Source organism: Penicillium macrosclerotiorum (assembly GCF_028827735.1).
Source record: "Penicillium macrosclerotiorum strain IBT 26536 chromosome Unknown utg000003l_segment0_segment0, whole genome shotgun sequence".
In the NCBI taxonomy this organism is placed as follows: domain Eukaryota; kingdom Fungi; phylum Ascomycota; class Eurotiomycetes; order Eurotiales; family Aspergillaceae; genus Penicillium; species Penicillium macrosclerotiorum.
The window spans coordinates 860146-884302 of NW_026643083.1; the positions used below are offsets into that span (position 1 = coordinate 860146).

The following is a 24157-nucleotide window of genomic DNA, read 5'->3' on the forward strand; positions in this document are numbered from 1 at the left end:
TCATAGCAGACTCAGCAACCTCAAAGAAGACTTCTGACCCCAGGACGCTGTCCTGATTCCTACTGGCCATCGATCTTGGCGATGTAGGCTAATTGAGAACGACAAATTAGTATCATGGATGAGTATAGAAGGAAATAGGAAGTAAGAGAAAACGTACAGATCAGGTCAACAACACGGTGGGAGTAGCCCCACTCGTTGTCGTACCAGGAGACCAGCTTGATGAAGTTGGAGTTCAGGGCGATACCGGCCTTGGCATCGAAGATGGAGGAGTGGTCATCACCGTTCAGGTCAGTGGAGACGATGTCGTCCTCGGTGTAGCCGAGGATGCCCTTGAGCTCGTTCTCGGAGGCCTTCTTGATGGTGGCCTTGATCTCATCGTAGGTGGCAGCCTTCTCGATGCGGCAGGTCAGGTCAACGACGGAAACGTTGGAGGTGGGGACACGCATGGACATGCCAGTCAGCTTGCCGTTCAGGGCAGGGATGACCTTGCCGACAGCCTTGGCGGCACCAGTGGAGGAGGGGATGATGTTCTGGGCCGCAGTGCGGCCACCACGCCAGTCCTTAGCGGAGGGACCATCGACGGTCTTCTGGGTGGCAGTGTAGGAGTGGACGGTGGTCATCAGACCCTCAACGAGACCGAAGTTGTCGTTGATGACCTTGGCGAGGGGAGCCAGGCAGTTGGTGGTGCAAGAGGCGTTGGAGAGGACGTTGATGTCGGAGGTGTAGGAGTCGTTGTTGACACCCATGACGAACATGGGGGCATCGGCAGAGGGGGCGGAGATGATGACCTTCTTGGCACCACCCTTCAAGTGCAGGCCGGCCTTCTCCTGGGTGGTGAAGACACCGGTGGACTCGACGACGTAGGCAGCGCCGGTCTCGGACCAGGGGATGGCGGCAGGGTCACGCTCAGCGTAGAAGCGGATCTTCTTGCCGTTGACAATCAGGCCGGTGGTGCCATCGATCTCGATGGTACCCTTGAACTGGCCGTGAGTGCTGTCATACTTGAGCATGTAGGCCTAGAGTTGAAGCCGCGCGAGAGGCGCGAACTTGGATCAGTAATCGTTCATGCAGGAGTATCACTAAGAAAGGAGGAGGGGGTAATGCTTTTGCAGCTTCGGCTGCGCCACCATGATGAGGGCAAAAAGGGAGATCAGGTGGAGACATACAGCGTAGTGGACCTCAATGAAGGGGTCGTTGACAGCGACGACATCGACATTGCCGGCGGCAATGCTGTAAAACGTGTTAGGGTGATATGTTCGTGCCACGAGATGCGAGGTTGCAAGCAGGATAGAAGTGAACTTACGCATTGCGGAAGACCTAAAAGACGTATTAGCCCCTAATCAAGAAATGACGAAATAGCTGAGGAATTGGGGGGAGAATACTCACAATGCGGCCAATACGACCGAAACCGTTGATACCGACCTGTTGGGGAGGGAGATAAGTATATACTCGGAACCCCACCATGCCGTGCGACGGGAGCGCGTACCTTGGGGACCATGTTGGCGGTTTTGTTAATTCTGGGAATTATGTCAGTGACTGGATCAAAAAAAAACACATACACACACACACACAGAGAGAGGGACAGAGAAACAGAATGGTATTGAGGCTTTGATGGAGAGGAGAAAGGAAGAATGGTAGCAACCACCGACCGCGAGGAGGGGTAGCTTCTGGCTTCCTGAAGGCGGGGCAGGGAGGGGCAGGGAGGGGCAGGGAGGGAGCAGGGGAATAGTAGCACGGGGATCGTTGATGCATACCTTTTGGGAATTGGGAAGAGTGAAAGAAGTTGGATGGGGATGGAGAAGAGAAAGAAGAGAAGAGGAAGAAAGATGGGGGGAAGCAACGGTAAAGTATGATCGAGAGGGCTCCCACAGCGGCTTGGGATCGAATGGGCTGACGCAACGACGGGATCACCCTTTTGCCCCTCCTTCGGTGATTCCAGGGCATTACAGGACGGGAATGACAAAACCATACCGTACGGTACCGTCCGTTCCGAGGCTCTCGGGCCTGACTTCAGGTGTTCGGAGGAGTGGATGCTTGGTACGCTGTACGCCTGCTTACAGTCACGAATTACCATACCATCGCTATACCGCATCTCTAAATGGACACCGAGAAGCGCGATGAACGATCATTTGCAACCAACATGGGTCAAACTAATATCACACTATGAAATGTACCGACATGACATGTACTAGGCCCTCTCCTTTTTCTTGTGCTCTCTCCCCCCCCAAACAGTGCTTGTTGGGGTTCGCCGGTTTCCCGATCGTTGCCGCCGGCAGAGCTTCCCCCCCCCCCCTAAGCACCCCATTTCCGGTTTCATACACCGGGCAAAGCAGGAGGAGTCACGATATTTACCAGGCAAGCTGCCCCTCGGTAGCTTCCGCTCTGCCAATGAGCATCCATTGATCCTCGTTCATTCTCGTCCAACCTCGGAGCAGCTCTCGAGAATGTTTTGCCAGGCACGGGCTCGGGTGTGTGGAGGGGCCTTCACGATAATGTAGCCAGGGCACGATCCCGATGATAGCCTGGGGAAAGCAGAGGACATCGGGGCAGTTTCGTCATGGAGGGGTTCCCGCCGATGTTGGCCCGGTGGCCCGTGTTCGGCGATGCGCCCGTTGAAATCGGAGACGATGACTATAGGAGGGCCTACAGGAATGAGACTACCGGAATAACGATAGGAATGTCCATAAAATCGACTAGAGCATAGATCTAGCATGCATCTCAGTACCTCATCGTCCCCTTGCATCAGAGGCGAACGCATCTCGACGAAACGTGGGCCGAGGGCAGGAATGGATGATGCCACGACTAGAGACAGCACAGGGCACAGGTCTCCGTGCACTGGATCTCGCTCGATTCGCACACTCTCGATCGCATTGTATGATGGGATAGGTGATAGGTCGTCAAATGGTAACTTGCATTGGACTCCATAATTGCCACAAGCTGATTATACCATCCATGGAGAACTCCCTGATCTATACAAGGTGATCAATCGGGGGTACCTCTATAATCCTGCATTCTCCATACGGGGTATTGTTTCGATCCACTCGCTTTCAATGGATTGACAGCTCTGTCACAGAAGAAACTAAATAACATGTTCTTTTTTTTTTCTTTCGTTTTTTTTTTTATTTTTTTTATTACGGGATCCAACTACTCTGGCACAGCTCAGCCCAACCGATCAATCACAGCATCGTCTAGCTCTAGCCCATGCCCGCATGCGGCGGGGAACTACTCAAAAGAGCCTGCGGTGGACCGCCCGTGGATGGGCCGGTGTATAAGAGAGGCTCTCCGCCCTCAATGCAGTCACCGGGAGAGTCCTCTCGTGGCCCCAGAGCTTGCACGGGGTCTGACAGGTTTTTTTTTGCTCTGTTTTGTTTGGTTTCTCTGGTTTGAAAGAAATGCTCGATGGTACAGATTGGAAATGCACAACAATTGCCCCATGGTTGGCGTTGGGGAGGCCTGGCTTATAAATCGGCATTCCCCCGGCCACTCTGTACTTCGCCACCACGACGTGTGATGTATCTGGTAGGACCCTGACCGCTCCAATTGTTGGATTTGTGAGTCCCACGCGCTCAACTCTGCACCTTGGAACTCTCCTATCTACGATGATGACCATAATGGACGGTGACTGGACATGCCGGACATCGGCGCAGGCAAAAAATCCTCATGGAATGACATGGAAGCCTACAGATAGATGCACCGCCACCGAGATGGCAATCGCACCGTAGCCCAGATCTCGCAGCCAGATCGCATTATTGGGGAGTACAACAGATGAGGAAGGGAGGGCGCAGAAGTATGAATTATGATAGGGTGAGGGTCCAGATTCTAGTTGCTCATGCCGTCAATGCCGTCAATGCCATCTATGGGAGGCGGGGGGAGGCTCAGTAGGATACGAGGAAGATATAATACAGTCAGAAGAAGCAAGCGCCCGTGACAAGAAGCCACAGGGGGAGAGAGAAGATGCTCCCCATGGCGGATTGATCGCGATTAATAAAAGAAAGCCTTTCGAATTTCCACCTGACCCGCCGCCTTCTAGAATGCAATCTCCCCCTCCAGACCAGAGGCTACAGGAGCGGACTCCACTTACTCCTCCTTAACGCCGCCACGGTAGTTCTTCTCGGCGTTCTCGATGGAAGCCTTGTCGCTCTTGGGCTGACCCTGGGACATGAAGCCGCCGGCGTTCTTGAAGGGACGGGCGAGGTCTCCGGTGGCGGGTTTGCCGAAGACATGAATCTTGACCAGGTTGGACTCAAAGGCACCCTTCAGCGGAATGATGGACTGGATGAGCAGCGGGTTGGTGTACTTCATGTACAGGTGCATCACACCCATCATGCCAACACCCATCAGCTGGCTGCGCATTAACTGGCGCAGCTGCGACTTGTCATAGTCCATGTTGGTGGTGGTGACAGGCTTGGCCTCCTCGCCGGTACCCATGGGGGCGGGCTCGACGTACTTCAGGGTCGTCATGTCTGGATCGTAGAAATGCAAATTAGCTTGAATACATCACCGGATCACCCGAGAATGAAGAAGGGGGATAGGGAGATTCTCCCAAGTATTGATATTGATAGATATAAGGGGAGAGGGGGCGATCGCGTGCCACTTACCCTTTTTGCTGCTGATCTTGGACTGGGTGTAGAGATAGAGACCCAGGATCAGGACGTTGGACAGAACGTAAAGGCCGCGCACCAGCATCAGGACGTCGGGGTCCTCGAAAGGCACCTTCTTGGCCAGCTGCATCATCACCAAGATGATGGCCAGGTTTGTACTGCGCAATCGATCATCAGTCGGGTCACATGGGATATAGTTATTGGATCATCCTGAGAATCCACGGAGAACATACATCTGAGGAGAGACCATGTTGCCGACGTTGAACCTTGAACCTTATACCCTTAAGGAAGATGATGCACGGAGGTTTGGGATGAGCGGAAACACAAAACCGACGAAACTTCCCCGGGGCCACCTGGCGTTCGTGGCCTCGGAACAACTGTTCTCCCGGTCACCGGGGCCGGTTGGACATTTCTGCCTTCACCATCCATCAACAACGCGCCTCCCGCTTTCCCCGATCGCTCATCTTATCCCACCCCCTCCCGCGTTCTAATCACCTGCGATCACTGATTATTGCGCTCCTCATCTCTGTGCGACTCCAACTTTCAAGCTTTCCATAAATCAAGATGCCTGGCGGAAAGGGAAAGTCGATCGGTGGAAAGGGTGGTTCCAAGGACTCTGCGGGGAAGGCCCAGAAGTCTCACAGCGCAAAGGCTGGTCTACAGGTGAGTGCAGTGGGATTGCGCAGGTGGATGGCGATCGACCTCACGGGGTGCGTGGCCATGATGGAGGATGTGTGCGACAGAGTCACGCTCATGATCAAGACGCGTCAAGTCAACGCTTCCCCCTCACCATACCGACGCCCCTAGTGGTCTTTTCCAAATCTTTTCCTGCGCATCCTGCTTCCGTTGAATCGCATCGATCTCCTCTTGTGTCCATCGCCACCCTCGTCGCGCGCCCGTTCGCAATTGCCAGGGATCATCTTCGCTAATCTCTCTCGCTCTACTCTAGTTCCCCTGTGGTCGTGTCAAGCGTTTCTTGAAGAACAACACTCAGAACAAGATGCGTGTCGGTGCTAAGGGTATGCTCTCTCCCCTTGCCCCCCTTGGAGCCTTCCTGGCCTGGCCTTGATGCTGACAAATTTCTAGCTGCTGTCTACGTGACTGCTGTCCTCGAGTACTTGACTGCGGAAGTTCTGGAGCTGGCTGGCAACGCCGCCAAGGACCTGAAGGTCAAGCGTATCACTCCCCGTCACCTGCAACTGGCCATCCGTGGTGACGAAGAGCTGGACACTTTGATCCGGGCGACTATCGCCTTTGGTGGTGTCCTGCCCCGCATCAACCGCGCCCTCCTGCTGAAGGTTGAGCAGAAGAAGAAGGGCAAGATCGAGCTGTAAGCGGATGTATATGGGAGATGATCAAACCCCCCTGAAAATTCCGAAACGACTCTCAGGAAATGATACGCAAGTCGATGACTGACGGCGTCGGCGGGCCAACTTGTCACCATGCCCACGACCGCTGAGCTTTGTCTCCTTCTCCCTCCTGTCTTCCTTTTTATCATCTTCGTTCTTCACGGCGCACGACTTTGTGTATTGTGTCTATTCCCCGGCTTCTTTTCTTTTTGCTCTCTCTCTCTTATCGCTATTCGCTTTTGACTGCTTGATTCTTTTTTTTCAATGTCTATTTCGACTTCACAGGGCGCTGTAATGGGAAAATGGGGGGAATATCCTGGTAGTGTGGGAAATTACTACTTTCTGATTCAATCTCTCCTTTCCATTGATAAACCTCCAGATTTGCGTAGCATCTCCGAGGGCTGTCTCCCCAGTGATACACCAATCGATAAACAAAAGCCCTCTTCCCGGGTATTTGACATTCCTACCAGCTGCGCCCACAAATGCGAGCTGTGCCCAGTACCTGGCATGAGAGACCTTTTGTGCAGAGACAGCTAGACACCAAAACACAGCATTGACGATGACTCACTGACCCCAAGCCACCCGCAGCAATCACAAAAGACCCTTTGAACATGAAGGCACAGAACTTGTATTTATCCCAGGCTAGTGCGGGCCTAGGGGAGTACTAGCTCCGGAGCACGAGGGGGAAACGCGAAACAAGGTCGACGTGCATGGGACCGGGGGATCGACAGGGACATACCAAGAACCATAATAAACAAAGCGCGGAAACGCCCCGCCAACGGAGGCCGGATCGCCGGCCCCGAGGAGATGCATATCAACGTACCCGATTGTATTGCCTGGCAACTCTTGGCGCTCTCCTTCCGTTCTAGTGCTCATCCCTCGCTGCTTTTTATCGCTCGTCAGTGAACATCCGGTAAGTTGTGAGTAATCAATGGGGGGCATATTCTTCTTCCCTGAGGCAAAAATAGAAAAACAAAATTGGAAGTGAAGAAGGTTGGTTGGGTGTAACGTGTTTCCCTGGTACTTGAATTTCTAGAAATGATTGCTGGTCTTGGAGAGGAAAATGTTTACCATAGAACTTGACATTAACAGGGAATTGAAGTGAATGGCATATCGAGCAGCAAAATACCCTCTTTCTCCTCGTTCTTTTGATTTTTATTTTGTATGTACATAGTAAAAAACCGGATTTGGGTATGGGAGGTTGAATGCGGAGATTTATTGCCCACCTAGAAGACTAGGTACCCTGTTTTTACCCGAGATACCATAAGATCTAACATATCCCTCTTACAAAACCGATCGAAATTGTTTGTCCGACACGGGAAAATCTTGTCAACTCCTGTTTTTCGTATATCGAGAAGCCTCTTCCAGAAAGGGCAACACTGCCGCTGAGCTGATCAGCCAATGGAAAAGAAAGGGCCAGGAAAGCTGAGAAAGCGCCTATGAGAGCCGTATCTACGTGTGGGTTCGAACGGCCCCGATGCGCGGCTGCACATTTTATTGAGTCAGAGTCGCCTCCCCTCTGAAGCCCTAGTCATATGAAGATTCTAGCAGCTATTAAAAGCATCATTTCGATTGGAGACCATGACATTGTGATTCTACGGCAGCCCACCCGGTTGTAACAACAAAGACAGGAAAATGAAGTGCATTGACATAAACGCAACAAATACACTAAACTACCAAGTTATTTTGTACATGACTGATCAACGGAGCCGCTACTTATATCGGTAGGGAATTGGAAGAAACTGCTTCTGAGAGTACTAAATTTAATTAGTTGTGGGGTCCTGCGAGTAGTCACTTCAGTCATGGTCCACTTCTGCGAGATAGCAAAAATAGCACGATTTCTGCCTTCCTTTCATGGAGTAACCTCTACATCCAGTTTGGGGTTCTCTGCCTGTGTTTTGCTATGTAGTGGTGGTGCTGGTGGTTGGTGGAACGTGCGGTGTCATGCAAGCGCCGTGCCTCTGTTTTTCCGTTGGTTTGAGGCAGTTGAGTGATGGGAATAACATTCTACGCCCTCGACGCATATGCGATCATTGGGGTACCAAAGAACGCCACCACTAAGGAGATCCAAGAAATGTATCACAGAAGAATTCTGGCTTGGCATCCCGATAAGTATTTCGAGAAGGACGAGAAGAAGAACATATCGAAAGTTGTTGAGGAAAGGTTCAAGTATATACAAAGCGCGTGGGAGATGCTTTCTGACGAGCCCATCGGCCAGAACCCGATTTATAGGTATCTGTACGATACACTCTGGCAGGTGAAAGCCTGGAATGCATAATCCTGGGGCGGTTAGCAAGTAGAACCCAAGAAAAAACCTACGTTACCTATAATCCCTTCAAAACTCCGGGGTTTTTTCCTCGGATTTGATGTCGATAAAAAGCAGCACAAGCCCGCAAACGTGTTATACTTTAAGGCACCGGAGAATCCTATCCAGCCAGCGGCGTATAGGGTGACTGCGGCAAATCCAAGCGACTTCAATAATACCAGCATCCCAACAACCGAGGAAGCCCAAGACAAGTATGCTAGCGCTAGCCGGGAGCATGGCGGGACCACATCAGCCCCTCAAGGCCCGCAAAATTACATGTCATTTGAAGGGATATTGCGTGAGAGACAGAAGGAAAAGGATGATAAGAAGGATTCCTGGGAGACCCGATCCCAGGCAGGATGGTATAAAGATGGCACTGGCACTGACACTGGCAAGGCGGACCCGAGGGCCTCTCGAGCGAAGCAGTCCGCTCAGGAATCAACCATAGCTTCTAAGACAGCCTCCAAAACAGCCCTCAGAGGAGTTCAGAAGCAAGCTTCTCGATTATATGTCTCGCGCCAACGATTGCACTGGTCAAAGCCAGAAGGTGCTCGTCCGATTCCTTGGCTAGAGGAGACCTGGAGTCTTTCCGGGGATGGTTTGAGCCACAATATCCGGTATATCCGTATTATAGGCCGAATCGGGAAACCGTTCGCTATCTTAAGTTCCGAAGGGGAGGTGTTGGAGGTGGAACGGTTTCGACTCGTTAACGGCGAGCGCTGGACCAGAATAACCTACCCCCCTCTTTATGGGTGAGATATTGAAGCGGGATAGGGACCATTTGTGGCTCCGGAGGGAATATGCCTTAAAGGATGGGTCTGATTATTGGCAGTGGATTAAAAGCACGCAGGTCGTCTACAAGACATTGTCTTTCTTTGGGGGGCGGCCGTATTGTGATATATCGGTCACGCTGGAGAATCGAAGACAGCCTTATTATGACCAGGTGATGTGTCAGGAATTACGCAGCAAGACAATTTATTGGCGGATAGATGCAAATGGAACGAAAGGTAAGAGGGGGAATCTAGTGAGCATAGAGGCGCAGTACAGTTTCGGCGGGGGAGATCCCTTTACGAAGACCTCCAGCGTGGTTAAGCGAGCTGTTGTATCCCATCATGACGTGTCAAAGCCCACCAAGGCCTATTTCACGGGGGCAGACGTCACATTTACCTTGAGCAGCGGGGAGACGAAACGTGAGACCCTGAGGAAGATGGAGCGGCTCTGGCGACGAGGATCCAAGACGGACCAGGCATACTCAAGCATGTGATCGAGCGGTATGAGTCTGGAGCTCTCAAGATTATCGATCAGATATACGAGAACATAAGGGAAAGCAGATTTGAGATGGATACTTCTGTTGCGTCTATACAAGATCATTTCTTCAATCATAAAGCTACTGAGAAATCACAAAAGGGAAAAAATAATCCAAAATATCAATATATTAATATAAATAAACGAACAAAGATAGGTTACGAACGAAAATTAAAAGAAGAAACAAGTACATGGAACGTCCAGTTCATGCAAGCATATCAAGGAAACCATAACAGAAACCCATAGAAACTGCAACAGGGCGATATTCAGGAGATAGCCCTTTGTAAGAAAAGAAAGAACAATCACTGTCTGATCCAAACAACACCCGGGTCGCCCTTCCACAAAGGAATCAAAGACATCAATAACCAAGAATGTTGATAGGCACACAAGCACCGATGGCATAGAGTCGCCTGTGAGGAGTGTTGGTGACTTGGTGTCCAGGATCTAGTTCTACGAGATGACGACGTTGACACCCAGTACAAGGGAGAGAGTGTCTTCCGACCAAGGAAAGAAGGTCAAAAAAAGGAGGCAAGAGGTCAGATGAGAAGAAGAAATTGACAAATAGAAGCATGCCAGACATGCTCATCACAGCAGGCATATCAGAATCACAGAAAGAAGAGGCAACAGCCAAAGTCCCCGGTAACGAAACACAAGGTTGAATCCCTTGAGATGCGCCCACATTAGAGGACTTGCTCAGCCCGCCAGAGAAGACAAAACAGAAAGGATCAAGAGAAAAGAGGAAAGCAAAAAAGATTTTAGAAAAAGGGCAAGCCACAGAAAGATAAAAAGAAACATTAAACAGATGCGAAAGTCGCCCCTCCATGTACAAACTAAAACAGGCAGAGAATATGCAAATGCGGTTTGTCGTGTCTCCTGTTCCGTGGAGCAGGGTTCTTTTGGTCATTCTTCGTAAGCATCCCGCGTCACCAAGCGGCACGGGCCTCCAGCAGTAGAGAAACATGAACAGGACCAACCAGCTCTTAAGAGCAGGTCATCATCAGGTCCAGTCCAATCCAAATCATAGATCATGATTCATCTGCCGGAAGACCAGTGTATGGGGGACACCAAGTAACAAAGCTATGGCAAGATTTGCATGCAAAAAAACGGGCGCCCGCGGGAAAGGATCAAAAGATAGAAATGAAAGTAAAGAAAACACACCCAGCGAGTCACAAAACACACTTTCCTCCTGGAAGAAACAAATGATATTCCACAATTTGAAGAGAAGACCATAATCGTGAGTGGTGATCGCCAGGCAGGATAAGCACAGACACAACGAAGTGAAAAGAGATTCCCATGGTGTTGCACATCAAAAGACTCGAAATCGCAGACCCCAAAAATAAATTCTGCGGTCAAACAGTAGAAAAAAAAGTCACGTTGGGCTGCCCCAACAAGAAAATAACGTCTAAACTCTGGCTAGTAAAGGTGGATAGTGGATAGATCAGCGAAACAATGGGTTTTCTGGTCTTTTTTTTGTTGTCATCTCGTCATCCCTCATCGAAATCGTAAGCCGGTAATTCGCAGAACAGGGCCTCGTGATACAGGTTCGTATTCGTCTCGCGGCAAATCAGTCGGATGCTGGCAAAAAAGTAAGAAAAGAAAAAGAAGTAGAACGTCGAAGGAGAAGTCTGGCATCATTTCAAATTCAAAGAGAAGACATCCTCTTTTCTCATCCTTTTCTTTTTCTTCAAGGGTGAATTTCCCAACAATCACACAAAATGGAGGTTTTTAAAAAAGGGGTGAACAAGGAGGAAGATCGAACCGGGTCGGTCTACTCCACGATGATCTCAACGCCTGAGCTGGTACGAAGTTCATCACTGCCACGGGGCTGGTGTCCGTTTTGACGGCGAAAGCCGGGACCCTTCTCGGGGGTTGGCCCACGGGGCTGTCTGATCGGCATGCGCTCGGGCTGGGTACTGTCAAGTCCCACTCCCATACCGCGGTTACTTCCAATGGCACCGGCCGACGAGGGCTGGGTGTCCTGCTCCCAAGAGAACATACCGCGCAATCGCCGAGGGCTCGCGTTCGGGCCGCCAATGCCCGTACCAAGAGACAGACCACCAAGGCTGTTGACCAGCAGATTATCATCACGTTGCATACCAAGGGATGAGCCGGAAGGCGCCGACGTCAGGGTCGGGGTGTTCGAGGTACCGGTCGGAGCACCCTCGTACTGAAGACGGGTGCCATTAGACTGCAGGGCGGCTGGAAAGCTGGCAGAGGACGGAACCGGGGACGGAGTGTACGAGCGCAGATCGGCGAAAGACTTGGCGGCCCGCAGGTTCTGGGTGTTGGCATAATTGCCGGGGGAGTCCAGAACCCCAAGGAAGCTCGAGGTCTGGCCCCGCAAAGTGTTGAACGCGCCGGGACCCCCTTCGTTGCGGGCCTCGCTGAAATCAATGGTCGCCGCGCGGTTCAAGCCACGGCGAGCACTGTCCGCCGATTGGACTGCCGGGGGGATGGACGACAGTGGCGGACTCACGTTGGTGCCTGCCGCGACCTTGAAGACCTGAACCTGACGCTGATCGCCATTCCCGCGGGAGGCATGGGCGAGCCCCATGTTGTGGGCCAGGGTGTGAACCGTGCGTCGCTGGGACGGGGTAAGGTTGGGCGGGAAGATGACGGAATCACGAGCGGTGTCTTCCTTGAACAGGAGAAGTTGCGAGTAGTAAGAAAGAGTCTGGCTGTCGTTCAAGTCGACTTCTACAGGTTCGTGGGGATGATGAGCAACCAGGTCCCCTTCGGGCGTTGGGAAGGGCCTGATCGACTTACCCAGTTTCTGGCCGCGCTGTGAAACCGGTGAGGGCGATGTCGCCGGGATGTGCGAGGTGAGGGAAGACATGGAGCTCTGGGTCTGGAGCTGTGAAGACGCCATGGGTCGATGTTGTTCCTCCAACTGGCCACGACGCTCCCGCTTCTCCCGCTCGATGCGTTCCCGCTCTTGTAAGGGGAGCATCTTCTTGTACTCCACCCGCAGCTTGCGACCTTGCAGTTCAAAGTGGTTCAGAACCTCGATCACCGTCGCGGTCTCCTCGGCTGAGGTGAAGTTGGCAAAGGCCAGTCCTCGGAAGACACCGTTATCGAAGTGATAGTTGAACGCGTAGGGCAGAGGCAGGTTCAGCTCCGTCATCAGTTGGACCAGCTGCTCCTTCTTGACGGCGAACGGGATATTTTTGATGACGATCGCGGTTGGGATAAGTTCATCATCGCCCTCCGAGGATGCCGAGGCTTCCGGTCGCATGGCACTGCTCTGGATCGGACCAGGGCCCAGATTCGAAAAAGCGTTAGGCATTCCGGGTTGCTGATCGAGCCAGGTCTGTTTCAAGTGAAAAAAAGAGTGAACACGTTAGTTTGGTTTTGATTGACAATATTGCGATCAAAGCGGAATCGAGTGTGCGAGCGGGGAGCAGAAATAAACAAATTTAAGCAGGAAAAAAAAAAGTCTCTTCTTCAACTCTTTCGGATCAGACCAGAAAGAGAGAGGGCAAGAAACCAAAAAAAGAACACATGACCACGCAACATACCGTCGGTAAGCCAGTGCGTCCGCGAGCGGACGGCTTCAGGCTGGCCGAGGCCGACCGAATACCTCCCAGGGTCTGGGCGTTGGCGAAGCCATTTGGGTTCCAGGTCTGGGAGCCGGACAGATCATAGGCGTAGGCGTTATTCTGCGGTGGTGGCGGCTGTTGCTGCTGTTGTTGTTGCTGCTGCTGCTGCAGGGCGGGATTCAAGCGCTCGAGCCGGGCGGACTCGTAGCGAGCCATCTGGTCCTCATAAAGATTAACAGGCATGGGGCCGTACGCGTCAAACTGGCGGGAGTGCTGGCGGTGGAGAGGTTGTTGGTGCCGTTGAGAGCCAGGGGAACGCGCGGAGGGGTCGTGATACATGTCCGACTGTTGATAACTCATGGTGGAAGAAGGGATTCCCGAGGACCCGAAGAATGTGGGCACACAAAATCCACCACAACACAGGCCAGATCCGAGTCCAGGCCGAGAGTCAAGTCCAAATTTCCAGCCACGTCCACGGCCGGGTCCAAATGCAGGTCCTGAGTGTCAGGTCCCGGTCGTCAAAGAAAAGGAGGGACGGGATGTGTGGAAAGGGAAGGAGAGGGGGGGAGGGAGTCGAGCACGGTCCAAGTTGCACGGAGCTACTCGGACATGGGAGAGGCGGAGAATCCGAGAGGTTGATTTAATCCGATCCGGACGGAGAGAAGAGAAAATGAACGTTGGCGTTGGCCCACGTTTGTTGGCCTGGGGAGGGGAGGAGGGGGGGGGAGGAGAGAAAGGGAGGAAAGAGAAGATGAGAAAGGTGGGAAGTTGCGGAAGAACGTCGGCACCGGGACAGAGACCAAACAGCAAAATCGCTCACGGATGCAAAGTCGTGCTCGTTCGGGTCATGAAAGGGGGGAGGGGGGGAAGACGGTAGTGGTGGCAATGACCGGGGGATTTGGAGGGGGGTTTTTTTTACTCTTGTTAGAGAGAAAGACAAATCACGCCGTCCAGGGGGAAGGGGGAGAAGGGGCGAAGGGGAGACGGGAATGGGGGCGTCCAGGAAAATCAGTCGAGGTGAAAAGGTCAAGGCCCCAAGTCTGGCAATCTCTCAGTCGTTCAGGCGGGGGCTTTGGAACGGGACTTTTGGTGGGAAAAAGAAGGTGAAAAAAAGTGCGGGTTCCACTCGACGGCGATTGGTTGGCGGACTGTAAGGAGCACCCGATTAGCCCGTCTGCGCGCTCTATATAGATCACGGTCGACTCTGTTCCTCTGTTCGAGAAGACAATCACATGAGGACAAGAGGAGGGAAGGGGAAGACGAGGTAGGAGAGCTCGAGAGATCGAAAAATCGAGAAATCGAGAAGTTCCCATAGATCCATAGATATCTAGAAACCCTGGCGGAGGGGACGGGGGACGGGGACAGAACTAAACCAATGATCCGCGAGGATCAGAGACCACCGTTCGCAGAGGAAAAAGAAAAAACCATACCAGATGAGACTAAGAGGGGACTCGAGAAGGAAGAGTAAGGAGAGAAACGGGTCGTCAAACGACAGTGAATCACAAGATGTCGAGGGGTCAAAGGTTCCAAGACGTGGTGAAACCATCGGCGGCCAACCCGATATTATATAGTCGCTCCCCCCGTGGACACCCGCCAACCGCGACAGAGTCGTGATCCGCCCTCCGCCTCCGAAATGAGAATAATTGAATTTCGAAAAATTCAAACACCCGAGAATCGTCGACCCTCCCCATCGGGACACTAATCCCCTACTTAGCTACACTAGAGCCACCTAGAAGGAGGAATCCTCGACCAAGGGGCCCGGATGGGGGGAACGCATCCTCCACCTTTCCCCTCCAAACTAACCCCAAACCAGGCAAGGGCGGACGTGATGAGGACATCGTCTCGTCGGCCGTGGACCCAGGGACCTCCCTTTCGGAACTCTAGTGTCTCGTGGCAAAGACTCGTGGCTCAGGAGGAGCCAAAAATAAGACGGCCACTCCCCAGTCGGAAAATGAACGAGGAACGTACACGACCTTGACCCGTTGTCAGAGGTCCCGGGGTCACCTATGAGATATCCGGACAGAGTTGGATACTCTAACAATTTCACAGTCCAATCATATCACCATTTCTATCATATTCTTCTATAAGCATATCATCGTATTATTCGGGTCAACGACCGGGGGGGACGAGGGCGAGTGACTAGGCTCGGAGCAAAATGAGATTGGTCGAACCCACCTGTCCAGTGCCATCGCGACTAAAGAACCTTAGTGACTTCCCGGAACATTCTAAGTGTCCTCCCGTCTCTCTCGGACAGCGGTTGAAGAGCGTTGGTTCGTGGGCAGGTCCCGCATCGGGTCTTCGTATCTTCTGTCTGTCTTCGGTTGACCTTCTAGTCGCTTGACTCCGCCGGACTAGACTGCCCCTGGGTTTAGTTCCCGACATTTGACACGGGGAGGGGGGGGGGGTCAAAGTACGAAGTATGAGAATCCTCAATGTCGATTCCAATAAGAACAACAATAACCATAACAACGCGTTTGGCCTCCCCGTCTTGGGAAGAGAGGCAGTTGAGATTTGTCTCTCCCCTCTCCAAGGTATGTCTTGTCTGCATTGACCCGTTGGTCCCCCATGGTCGATCTGCTGCGCTGCGGCCACTGCGACTATCTATGGACTCCATTCTCTATCCGGAGTATAACTGCTACTATGTATCTGGACTCTATTCGAAGCGGTCCCTCCCCCTTTTCCATTTGCCTTCCATTTGCCCATCATTCGCCTATCATTCGCCCATCCCTGATCCTCATTCCCACAGAGATCGGCCCCCTCATCTCGTCTCCTCCACCTAAACCCCCTGATCCTGACGATGTCTTGCGTGGACATCAACGGACCGGCTTCCTTCCGGCCTCTGCGTCCTCGCCGAATCAGCGGTGCTCCCGTGCTCCATTGCTTCCCGAGCCCCAATGGCCGCTCGGCTCCCCTGTCCGTCATTCCTGGCCGCGTCCCAGTTCCTGACGCCCGTGCACCCACTCTCCTGGACTGCTCCCGAGCGCCTCGGTGGGGATTTGGGTCTCCGCCCCAGGTGTGGGCTCCGGGAAACACAGGCGATACATCCGTCAGGGCGCCCCCCCAACCAGTGCCTATTATTGGACGCCTATCATTAGAGAGGATGGAGTGTGCTGTATATACAGTGCCATGGGGATTTCATGTTAATGCTGTTATTTCTCGGGGATGGGAACGTGGGTCTACCACGTTTTCCTCATACTTGTCCATTCGAAACGTTTGTTCGCGAGGGTAGCGAAAAGGAAAAGAAAGATGGACTCGAGAAACAGTATTATCCGCAGAGTACTCTGTACCCTGTTCTATATCCAGAAATGATCGTACTCCAAGGTAGGGGAGGGAGGGAGGGGTGCACCGACTCCATCTAATTCCTCCTTCCCCCATCGTACGGAGGATATGTACCACTAAACCACGGCCCGCGGATCGCACGAGCTGTTTCAAAATTGACATCTGACCAGTCGCTCTCAGTTCGCCTGTTGCCTCGTGCTCGGCCCTGAGATATACTCTACTTGATACGCAGGCGCCAGTGCGTCTCCTCGATCCCTGCAGTACAGTAGCAACATCTAGATTTGCTCTGTTCTGTCCTTTCAGCCACCCCCCTTCCCCTTCTTTTCCCTCTCTCGCCCATCGACCATTGACTATAAATGTGATTGCTCCGTCGATGGTAACATAGACTATAATAGACATCTGTCATGACAGGACGGAGGCTGGCGTAATTAGTTCCTACTCTCTTTCCTCCAAAGGAACCGATTGATCCACTCTTCAAAAGCGTTGTTGCCTCCTTTCCCCTTTCTTTTGCTTTCTGCTTTTTCCTTTTTTTTTTTGCTTTTTGTTTCTTTTTCGATTTTTCGCCTCATTTAGGGTCTTCCTTACTTCCCTTGCTCCGGAATGCTGCGTACACTCTGACTCGGTTTCCCTCAATCTGGACAATCGTTCGCCACTCAATTTCCGTCGGGTCACAATATATCGGCACACCGGACTCCATACATTGCGCAGGAAGCAAACTCGTCTTCGCGACACTGCACACCCAATGGATGCCTCGTTTCTCTTCACATATCCTCTTTCTGGTGCTGAGGAAGAGCTGAGCTGAAGGCTGGACCCCACCTCCTGCCCTGCTTCGTCAATAGTTTGGTTCGACGGGACGGCCCAGCGATTCCCCTCTCCCGGCAGCCGCGGAGGACGGAGGAACGCAGTACTTTTTCCTTGGTTCTGCTGTTCGCAAAGTTCCCCTGATTGACGGTGCATGGTGCTAAGTTGGTATACCACGCCAGGCCCACTTGGCCGAGAATTGACCATCCCTTTCTCCCCGTTTGATTCTCCGAAATTCCAAATTGTCAATTTTGAACCAACGAGGGATAGTATTGACAAAAAAGCAATAAAATAAAACAAAACCAAGAAAACCCCCTCCCCCTCCTACCCAAAAAAAAGAACGCAAAAAAAAACAAAACAAGTTCATTTCGCCCAAGAAAAAGCTCCCGGACCCGCATAACGTGCGCCGCGAAGCCCAAACACCAGCTAGAAGCCGCTAGAGGCGGGTTGGAAAGCTGCCAGTGGGAACGTCGGATTCCGATGGTCGCCTGCTAGTGGAGTCCCTGGGTCCCCCTCTACGCCCCCTATCCTTCTCTCCTCCTCCTATCCTCCTATCCTCCTGGTTCTTGTCCACCGACAGCCATTCCACGGCCTAACCAGCCGGAGAAAGCCAAGAGATTCTCATTCGACGCCACGCGTGGCGACCTCGTGGCCCGGAGAAGCTCCTCGGAGGCTTTAGAATTCCGGTCCGGTCATATTGGACAACTAAGCCTTTTCCCTCCTAACTCCCTCTCTCCCCTTCTTGAATCATCTCCCGCGATTGAAACGAACGGGCTTAGTCGCGATACTGACGCCGATGATCCTGACCCGGAAGGATTGACAGGTGAACACACCACTGAGACGATCATGTCTTCCCCCGGGGGTAGAGGGGGGGGGGTTCCTCTCATCTTAGGAGGATAGTGTTCGGTGGACCAGTCCCCTCTCTGCACCCCCTTTTGAAATATACGTGAACTAGTTGACGATCGTCGTTCATTTTCAATTTCATTTTATCTGGCGATCAAATACCTAGCCTTTGCGTGTTAACCACCGCATATCTCAATTCCCTCGGGATGTTCCCCTCCTAAGCAACGAAAGCCTTCGGTCGAGACTGGCGACAGGGAAAGACTTTCATGAGCAGATCGTTTGGCGGGCTCCTTGCTTCTTGAGACAGATGTTTTTTAGACTTTCCAAGTCGGAGAACACCTATCTCAAGATCTCCCTGCCTGAGCTGTGAAAAGATGAAGTCAGCTATAATATCCGACTAGCTGGGAGGGGAAGATGTAATCATTGGACTGTATTGTCCTCCCCGTACCCGAAACAGAGACATCTCGTTTCGCAGTGCCCGGTCTTTGTAGTCATAAGCCAAGAAAAAGGAATTGGCCATATCTTCAGATACTCTGTGGTATGAAGAGGGATACGATAATTCGGGGAGAGGATGAATCACCGCCCCCATTGGCATCAGAGTCAGGGGGGATCGATGAAAATATGGCATCAATAAAGAGTGTGAACGTGATGATACCGAGGGAAATGAAAGCTGTTCCCTGCACCGCCGGTGTCTTCCTGAATCTAGGATCCAAGCTGGATTCCCAGCACGGAGGAGTCGAGAGCAAATCCCGACGAGCCCGGCACGCCCGAACAGGCAAGAACGAGAAGTGGAACTAAACAATAATAGAAAGACATACACAGAGAAAGAGGGAGAGACAGGAAAATAGAAGGAGGAAGCCCTCTCGTAGTAAGAACTAGTCTTAGAGGAGGTGCTAAGAATACTAGCCGTTTGTCCGTCCGTTAGAGGCGGCGATCCTTCATGGATGACGGGAAGCACAGTTGACTTGGTGATCCCATGCTCTCAATAGCTTAATATCACCGGGGCCCGACGGTGGACAGAAAAAAATGGAGCAAGGAGGATGATTTACGGGAGACGATCCCATCATTATTAGCTATAATTCCTTTTCATTCCAGTGTGCTGGACACCGCACAGACGACTACTATCGCATTCCCTGTTGAGTCTCAACGGGGGCCACATGGCACTGGGCCGATGTTTCACGTGAAGTGAAACCCCCCTTTGTCGATGGAAGTCGTCTAGTGCTTAGCACCTACTAGTAGGCTAGGTTCTATGTGCCGTTCGGGGAAGACGGGGGTACGCGACTCTATCAATAGGTATGGAGTCTCGAAAAGTCTGGAGAACCTGCATGCTCTCTTTTTGATATTGTTTTCAAGTCCGAAAGATTTGTTCATGAGCTACCCTCGCCTCTTTCTAGATAACGCGTGTTCCGATGTGCTTATTCCAAACTGTCATAGCGGGTACCCAGTCCCGGCGTTGCTGGGCAATGAAGATCTAACGAGCGCGGAGAGACCAGATCCTGCTCATGCTATTCTCTACCTAAGCCATGGCTGTTGATCATCTCCGGGCTCTAGACTCGGTTGTCCAGCAGCTATCCTGCTCCTGATACCCCCCTCCTGACCCCATGTCATGTCGCAACGACGGAAGAATATGGGCAATTTACTTCGGGACCACCTGATGGCCATTACCCGGGTGGTCAGCTGCTTGTCGCGGGCCGTCCCCTTCTCGGGCCTGTCGAACATGGGGTGGAAGTTCCTAGTCTCCATAGTCCCATGAACTTGGGATGTCTTATGGAAGTGTATATCTCGATTCTTCGCTACCTAGCACGGGAGTAGAAGACGGGCTGTAGCTGTGGATCTCAAGTAGATACAAGCTCCGGGGGAGGGAAGGGGAGGGATGGTACAAAATAGCCGGGAACCAGACCAATTCGGAAACAATGATTGCCTATGCGATAGAAGGCAGAAGATAGGCCACTGTTATTCCTAACACGCAGCCAGTGACCCATGCGGAGTATGCAGAGGAATGATACTGAAGCCCAGACCAGTGGACGGAGCACGAGGGGTGCTTCTAGACCTGTCGGGTACAAGCGGCACACGTGCATACGTCACCTGCATCTCGAGAAGACGTGGAGCTTCTTTACACTCCTCTTTCTTGTCTTCGCTTCCTCTAAGCACATCCAATGGAATATCTGAGCCCTGAACCGACAATTGATTTGGTAATTTCTCCGCTTCCATGTTGTCGACCCTAGCTAGGGCCGAGGAGGAAGAGGGTTTATTATTAGAGTTGTTTTTCATGACAAGGTTGACGGGTCTGGGGTTTCTTGGTCGGGTTTCATAGTGCATGAGAGAGCAAAAAGCAGAGATATCGCAAACCAGAAAGCATAGACCTAAGAGAGGGAGGGAGGCGGGGAGGGAGGCTTTTGGAGAGACTGACTCCGCATCTACAGCAATCTACAGCAGGGCTCAGACGAAGAGGCCCCGAGCTCATCAGGCCAAGGTGTCAACACGACAAACTTCTTTCAACGTCATTATCCTCGTATCGCAACCCCCCGTCGGTGGACCGGAGTTCAATTGCTGTTGATGACTGCTCTTGCCTGTCTGGTCAAAAGATTGACGGTGTTGCAATGCATTTGTGATGGTCGATCCAGGGTCAAGGGGCAGGCAATACGCTCTCTCCCCAATCGCAGATGAGGAGCAACTGTCGGACTGTTTGAACTAGTCCCTGGAAAAACAACCTTGATGGCTCAGGTACCAATGAGGTTCAGAGGAGAACCGTCGGGGCGTGGTAAATGGTGAAGCGGCCTGTAGAGTAAGTCTGGAACAGGCATGCAACGTGAAACAATCCACGGTTTTGGGGCGGCCGGGGGTTTACGAATAACTGATCAGCTTGGCGTTCCCCACCCGACTCAATCTGAATGCTAAGCGGCCACCGATAGGAAGCTCCGGTTTCAATAGTCTCGAAAGCAATGGGGCCCCTTTTGGGCCCTTCTCAGGGTCTAGAGAGGCTGCGAGGCCATTCTCGTGGGCATGAATTCCCAGCCAGATACCTTGAATAGGCGAGTCTACGTCAGCGGGGGCTCGTACGGTCGTGAAGCTGGGGCACTGACGCCCAAAATAGGCTCTCCGGTCCGTACCCGGGGGACGCGCATACGATGCAGCCACCGTCGGAGTGCGCCAGTGCGAAAGTGCCGATCGGCTGAGGCGTCGTGGCTCTGGGCTTGGTACGGTACACAAGTGGGGCCGGTTTGCTGAACATGGACGACGGATTGGGAGACAGGGAAAAATGGGACCCTCGAAAACCGCTGGGTGAGAAGGATGAACCCGGATAAAAAGTCGGAAAGACCCAGCTTCGGAGCATCTCACTTAGTTCTCTCTTGCTGGCTCGTTTGCGCTGGACCGGTTCCGTCAACATCAAGTACAGAGTACGGAGTATCTGTGAGATCGTGAGATCGTGAGATCGTGAGACGGTGAAACCGGGGAAGTTCAAATTGTGGTCGAAGAACGACAGTTTGCGTGGAAACGTGATCTTGTCGCTGTCGACCTCGTGGCTCCAAACGATGCGCCTCGCTTTCCGCCTGTTCATCGCTTTCGCTCTTGTCGGCGCCGTCTTACTTGTGAGGAACCATTTGGGTTCTCTCGAGTCGCAATGGCCCGCCGGTCAGGCCCTTGATCTGACCCCCGAATTCATTCTCGAAAGCGACGGGGCACATATCGAGCTGGTCTCGATCCCTCGTGGGTACGAAGCCCAGGCGGTCTCGTCCTCCGAGTCACCTCTGCCTTTGTCGTCAATCGCGGCGTCGCATTCCAGCGGACCGACGGAAAAGTCATACCCCACACCGACGAATCCGCCCGCCGCCAAATCGAAATTCCAGCCCAAGTCCATCCCCGTCGACGTACCCGGCGCGGAAGATGACTTCTTTGATCAGTATCCCTTCTGGTTCGACGATGATATGGAAGTCATCAGACCCGATCCAAAAAACGGCCGGCTGAAGTCGAATTCCAAGACGAAACCGAATCCTCCCACTAAACCAAAGCCTCACAGACCAAAAGTTTCGCCGTACCCCGATCGTATCATAGTCATGGGACGGACACTATGGGAGGACACCGATTGGTTGGAGGAGGAGCTGCCAGAGTAAGTTCTCCAGATGCTTGATCTTCCTTCTTCGAATGAAGACCCTCAATATCGGGGGCCATTCCAATGCCCACTTGGGAAATCAGACATGTTAATCATGATGATCTCTTAGATGGCAGCATGCAGTCTACGACGTGGACGATCCCGATGCAGAGTTCCACGTGCAGCAAAACAAGGGCAGAGAAAGCAATGTCTATCTTCAATATATCATCGATCACTACGACAAGCTCCCCGAGTACATGGTCTTCATGCACGCGCACCGAAGTAGCGGACACGTCGAGTTCTGGGAGCAAGACAATGCGTTGACTATCCAACGGCTTCAGCTGCCCTTCCTGGAAGAGGCGGGATACGTGAACCTGCGCTGCAACTGGAGCCCGGGTTGTCCGGATGAAGTCCACCCCTTCCGCCAACTTGAGGGACGCACCACCGAAATTGCCTTTGCGGGCGCCTGGATGGGCATCTTCAACAACACCAACATCCCCGAGGTGGTGGCCGCTCCATGTTGCGCCCAATTCGCCGTGACCAAAGCCCAAGTGCATGCGCGGCCGTTGAGTGACTATCAAGCATATCATAAATGGCTCATGCAGACGGAGCTTGATGACGATACCAGCGGTCGGGTGTTTGAGTATCTGTGGCATATCATTTTTGGACAGGAACCCGTCTTGTAAGTGTTCTCCGCTTCTGTTTGGTCTTGTTGAAGGGCCACCTAAGTGCCGAGCTAACTAGTGTTGCTTCCAGCTGTCCCTCCCAGCAACAGTGCTACCAGGACGTGTATGGAATGGATTGGGATCCCGATTTCGATGAGACCTTTGGATGGCTCGATAATGACTTTTGAGGGAGCTATGTGACGGTTTTCTTTTATTTTATGTCGATATTTATGTGTACGTATACTGTGCCTTCGATAGCGTTGACGCACTTTGACGAATAGATACCCTCATGCCATTTGCGTTTGATTTGATATCCAATTAATAATAATAATAATAATAATAACAATAATAATAATCATAATGAACTCGGTTCGCAATTCCTTTTCCTTTTGTTCATCCCGTGGCCTTTTGGTAGTATCTAAGCTCACCCTATGAGTCCTAGATTTGACTAGTCTGCAATTTGAGAGGTGCCAGAGGAGAAAAAGAGCACTCGACTCATTGTACTGATTCCAGAAATAAGAAACGAAGCTATGAACTTCAAAGAAAAAGAGGTATTTCAAAGTCGATATCACATTCTGGAGGCTTGTACCTAAAGTCCATTATAGTCTGACAAAAAAGAAAGTCATTCAATCAAAGCATGAGCACATGATATCCTCCATCCCAGTCCTCAGTTCCGGCAGGCCGGTGTTCGGAATGCCCTGACAGGCCCTCGGCCATCTTTACAGCCACGCCAAAGGAACCAGTCCCGCTAGCGCGAGCACCGAAATTGCAGGAGCCGACAGATCGGCTGCAGCGCCAGTCTCAGTCGGCGATGCCGTTCCAGACGAAGATGAAGATCCGGTCGCAGAGGAAGATCCAGCTGATGTTCCACTTGAACCTCCAGTCGAATCAGCGCCGCTGGTGGCAGTAGCCGTCGTCGCAGCGGAATCGGTGGTGGTAGCAGAAGCAGACAGCGTAGTGGCCGCTGCCGCGTTGTACGTGGTGGTGCTGAAGTTGCATGATCTGACCAGGTCAAGAGCCTCTACAGAAAGATATGAGTGTGAATACTAAGTCATGATCCATCCGTGCCTTGGGAACTATACCGTTGTCATCTTCATCCCAATCCTCATCATGGTCCTCGTCCTGATCGGAGTCTCCATACACGGAAATGCAGGCGGCACAGAGGGGAATTTGTGTTTTGGCGGAATCCCAAGTACAGATACAGTTCAACTCTGCAGAGTCGCTGTCATGTTGATGGTCGCAGCGCTCCGAGATTCCAACTACCGGGCCACAGGCATCCCAGCATCGGTTGGACACGTCTTCATGCTCCAGCTTAGCTGCAATTGCAAGGTTTCCGGTCAGGAGCAGACCACCCAAAGCGAGAAGGACTTGAGAACGCAT

General features: G+C 52.2%; 9 protein-coding genes across 9 annotated transcripts; 4 read left to right on the forward strand and 5 right to left on the reverse strand.

Moving 5' to 3' along the window:
* Positions 1-59: 59 nt before the first annotated feature.
* gpdA (glyceraldehyde 3-phosphate dehydrogenase GpdA) lies at positions 60-1498 on the reverse strand (the record flags this gene model as incomplete). Its single annotated transcript, XM_057074929.1, has 6 exons — positions 60-88; positions 158-1016; positions 1167-1230; positions 1304-1317; positions 1387-1422; positions 1487-1498. The coding sequence occupies 6 exons, from the start codon at positions 1496-1498 to the stop codon at positions 60-62; spliced, it is 1014 nt and encodes a 337-aa protein (XP_056934434.1).
* A 2579-nt stretch (positions 1499-4077) lies between these two features.
* N7462_003204 (PHO88 family protein) lies at positions 4078-4851 on the reverse strand (the record flags this gene model as incomplete). Its single annotated transcript, XM_057074930.1, has 3 exons — positions 4078-4463; positions 4599-4759; positions 4835-4851. 3 exons carry the CDS (start codon positions 4849-4851, stop codon positions 4078-4080), a joined length of 564 nt encoding a protein of 187 aa, XP_056934435.1.
* Positions 4852-5165: 314 nt separating this feature from the next.
* Positions 5166-5935, forward strand: htz1 (histone H2AZ; the record flags this gene model as incomplete). Its single annotated transcript, XM_057074931.1, has 3 exons — positions 5166-5264; positions 5551-5620; positions 5688-5935. 3 exons carry the CDS (start codon positions 5166-5168, stop codon positions 5933-5935), a joined length of 417 nt encoding a protein of 138 aa, XP_056934436.1.
* A 2008-nt stretch (positions 5936-7943) lies between these two features.
* Positions 7944-9011, forward strand: N7462_003206 (J domain-containing protein; the record flags this gene model as incomplete). The annotated part of the gene is made up of 2 exons (XM_057074932.1): positions 7944-8182; positions 8420-9011. The coding sequence occupies 2 exons, from the start codon at positions 7944-7946 to the stop codon at positions 9009-9011; spliced, it is 831 nt and encodes a 276-aa protein (XP_056934437.1).
* Positions 9012-9201: 190 nt separating this feature from the next.
* On the forward strand, positions 9202-9519 carry N7462_003207 (uncharacterized protein; the record flags this gene model as incomplete). The annotated part of the gene is made up of 2 exons (XM_057074933.1): positions 9202-9262; positions 9290-9519. 2 exons carry the CDS (start codon positions 9202-9204, stop codon positions 9517-9519), a joined length of 291 nt encoding a protein of 96 aa, XP_056934438.1.
* Positions 9520-11328: 1809 nt separating this feature from the next.
* N7462_003208 (uncharacterized protein) lies at positions 11329-13459 on the reverse strand (the record flags this gene model as incomplete). The annotated part of the gene is made up of 2 exons (XM_057074934.1): positions 11329-12870; positions 13079-13459. 2 exons carry the CDS (start codon positions 13457-13459, stop codon positions 11329-11331), a joined length of 1923 nt encoding a protein of 640 aa, XP_056934439.1.
* Positions 13460-19981: 6522 nt separating this feature from the next.
* Positions 19982-20233, reverse strand: N7462_003209 (uncharacterized protein; the record flags this gene model as incomplete). Its single annotated transcript, XM_057074935.1, has 1 exon — positions 19982-20233. The coding sequence occupies one exon, from the start codon at positions 20231-20233 to the stop codon at positions 19982-19984; it is 252 nt and encodes an 83-aa protein (XP_056934440.1).
* A 1322-nt stretch (positions 20234-21555) lies between these two features.
* N7462_003210 (DUF3431 domain-containing protein) lies at positions 21556-22965 on the forward strand (the record flags this gene model as incomplete). Its single annotated transcript, XM_057074936.1, has 3 exons — positions 21556-22130; positions 22243-22794; positions 22869-22965. The coding sequence occupies 3 exons, from the start codon at positions 21556-21558 to the stop codon at positions 22963-22965; spliced, it is 1224 nt and encodes a 407-aa protein (XP_056934441.1).
* A 531-nt stretch (positions 22966-23496) lies between these two features.
* Positions 23497-24157, reverse strand: N7462_003211 (putative GPI anchored protein; the record flags this gene model as incomplete). The annotated part of the gene is made up of 2 exons (XM_057074937.1): positions 23497-23798; positions 23860-24157. 2 exons carry the CDS (start codon positions 24155-24157, stop codon positions 23497-23499), a joined length of 600 nt encoding a protein of 199 aa, XP_056934442.1.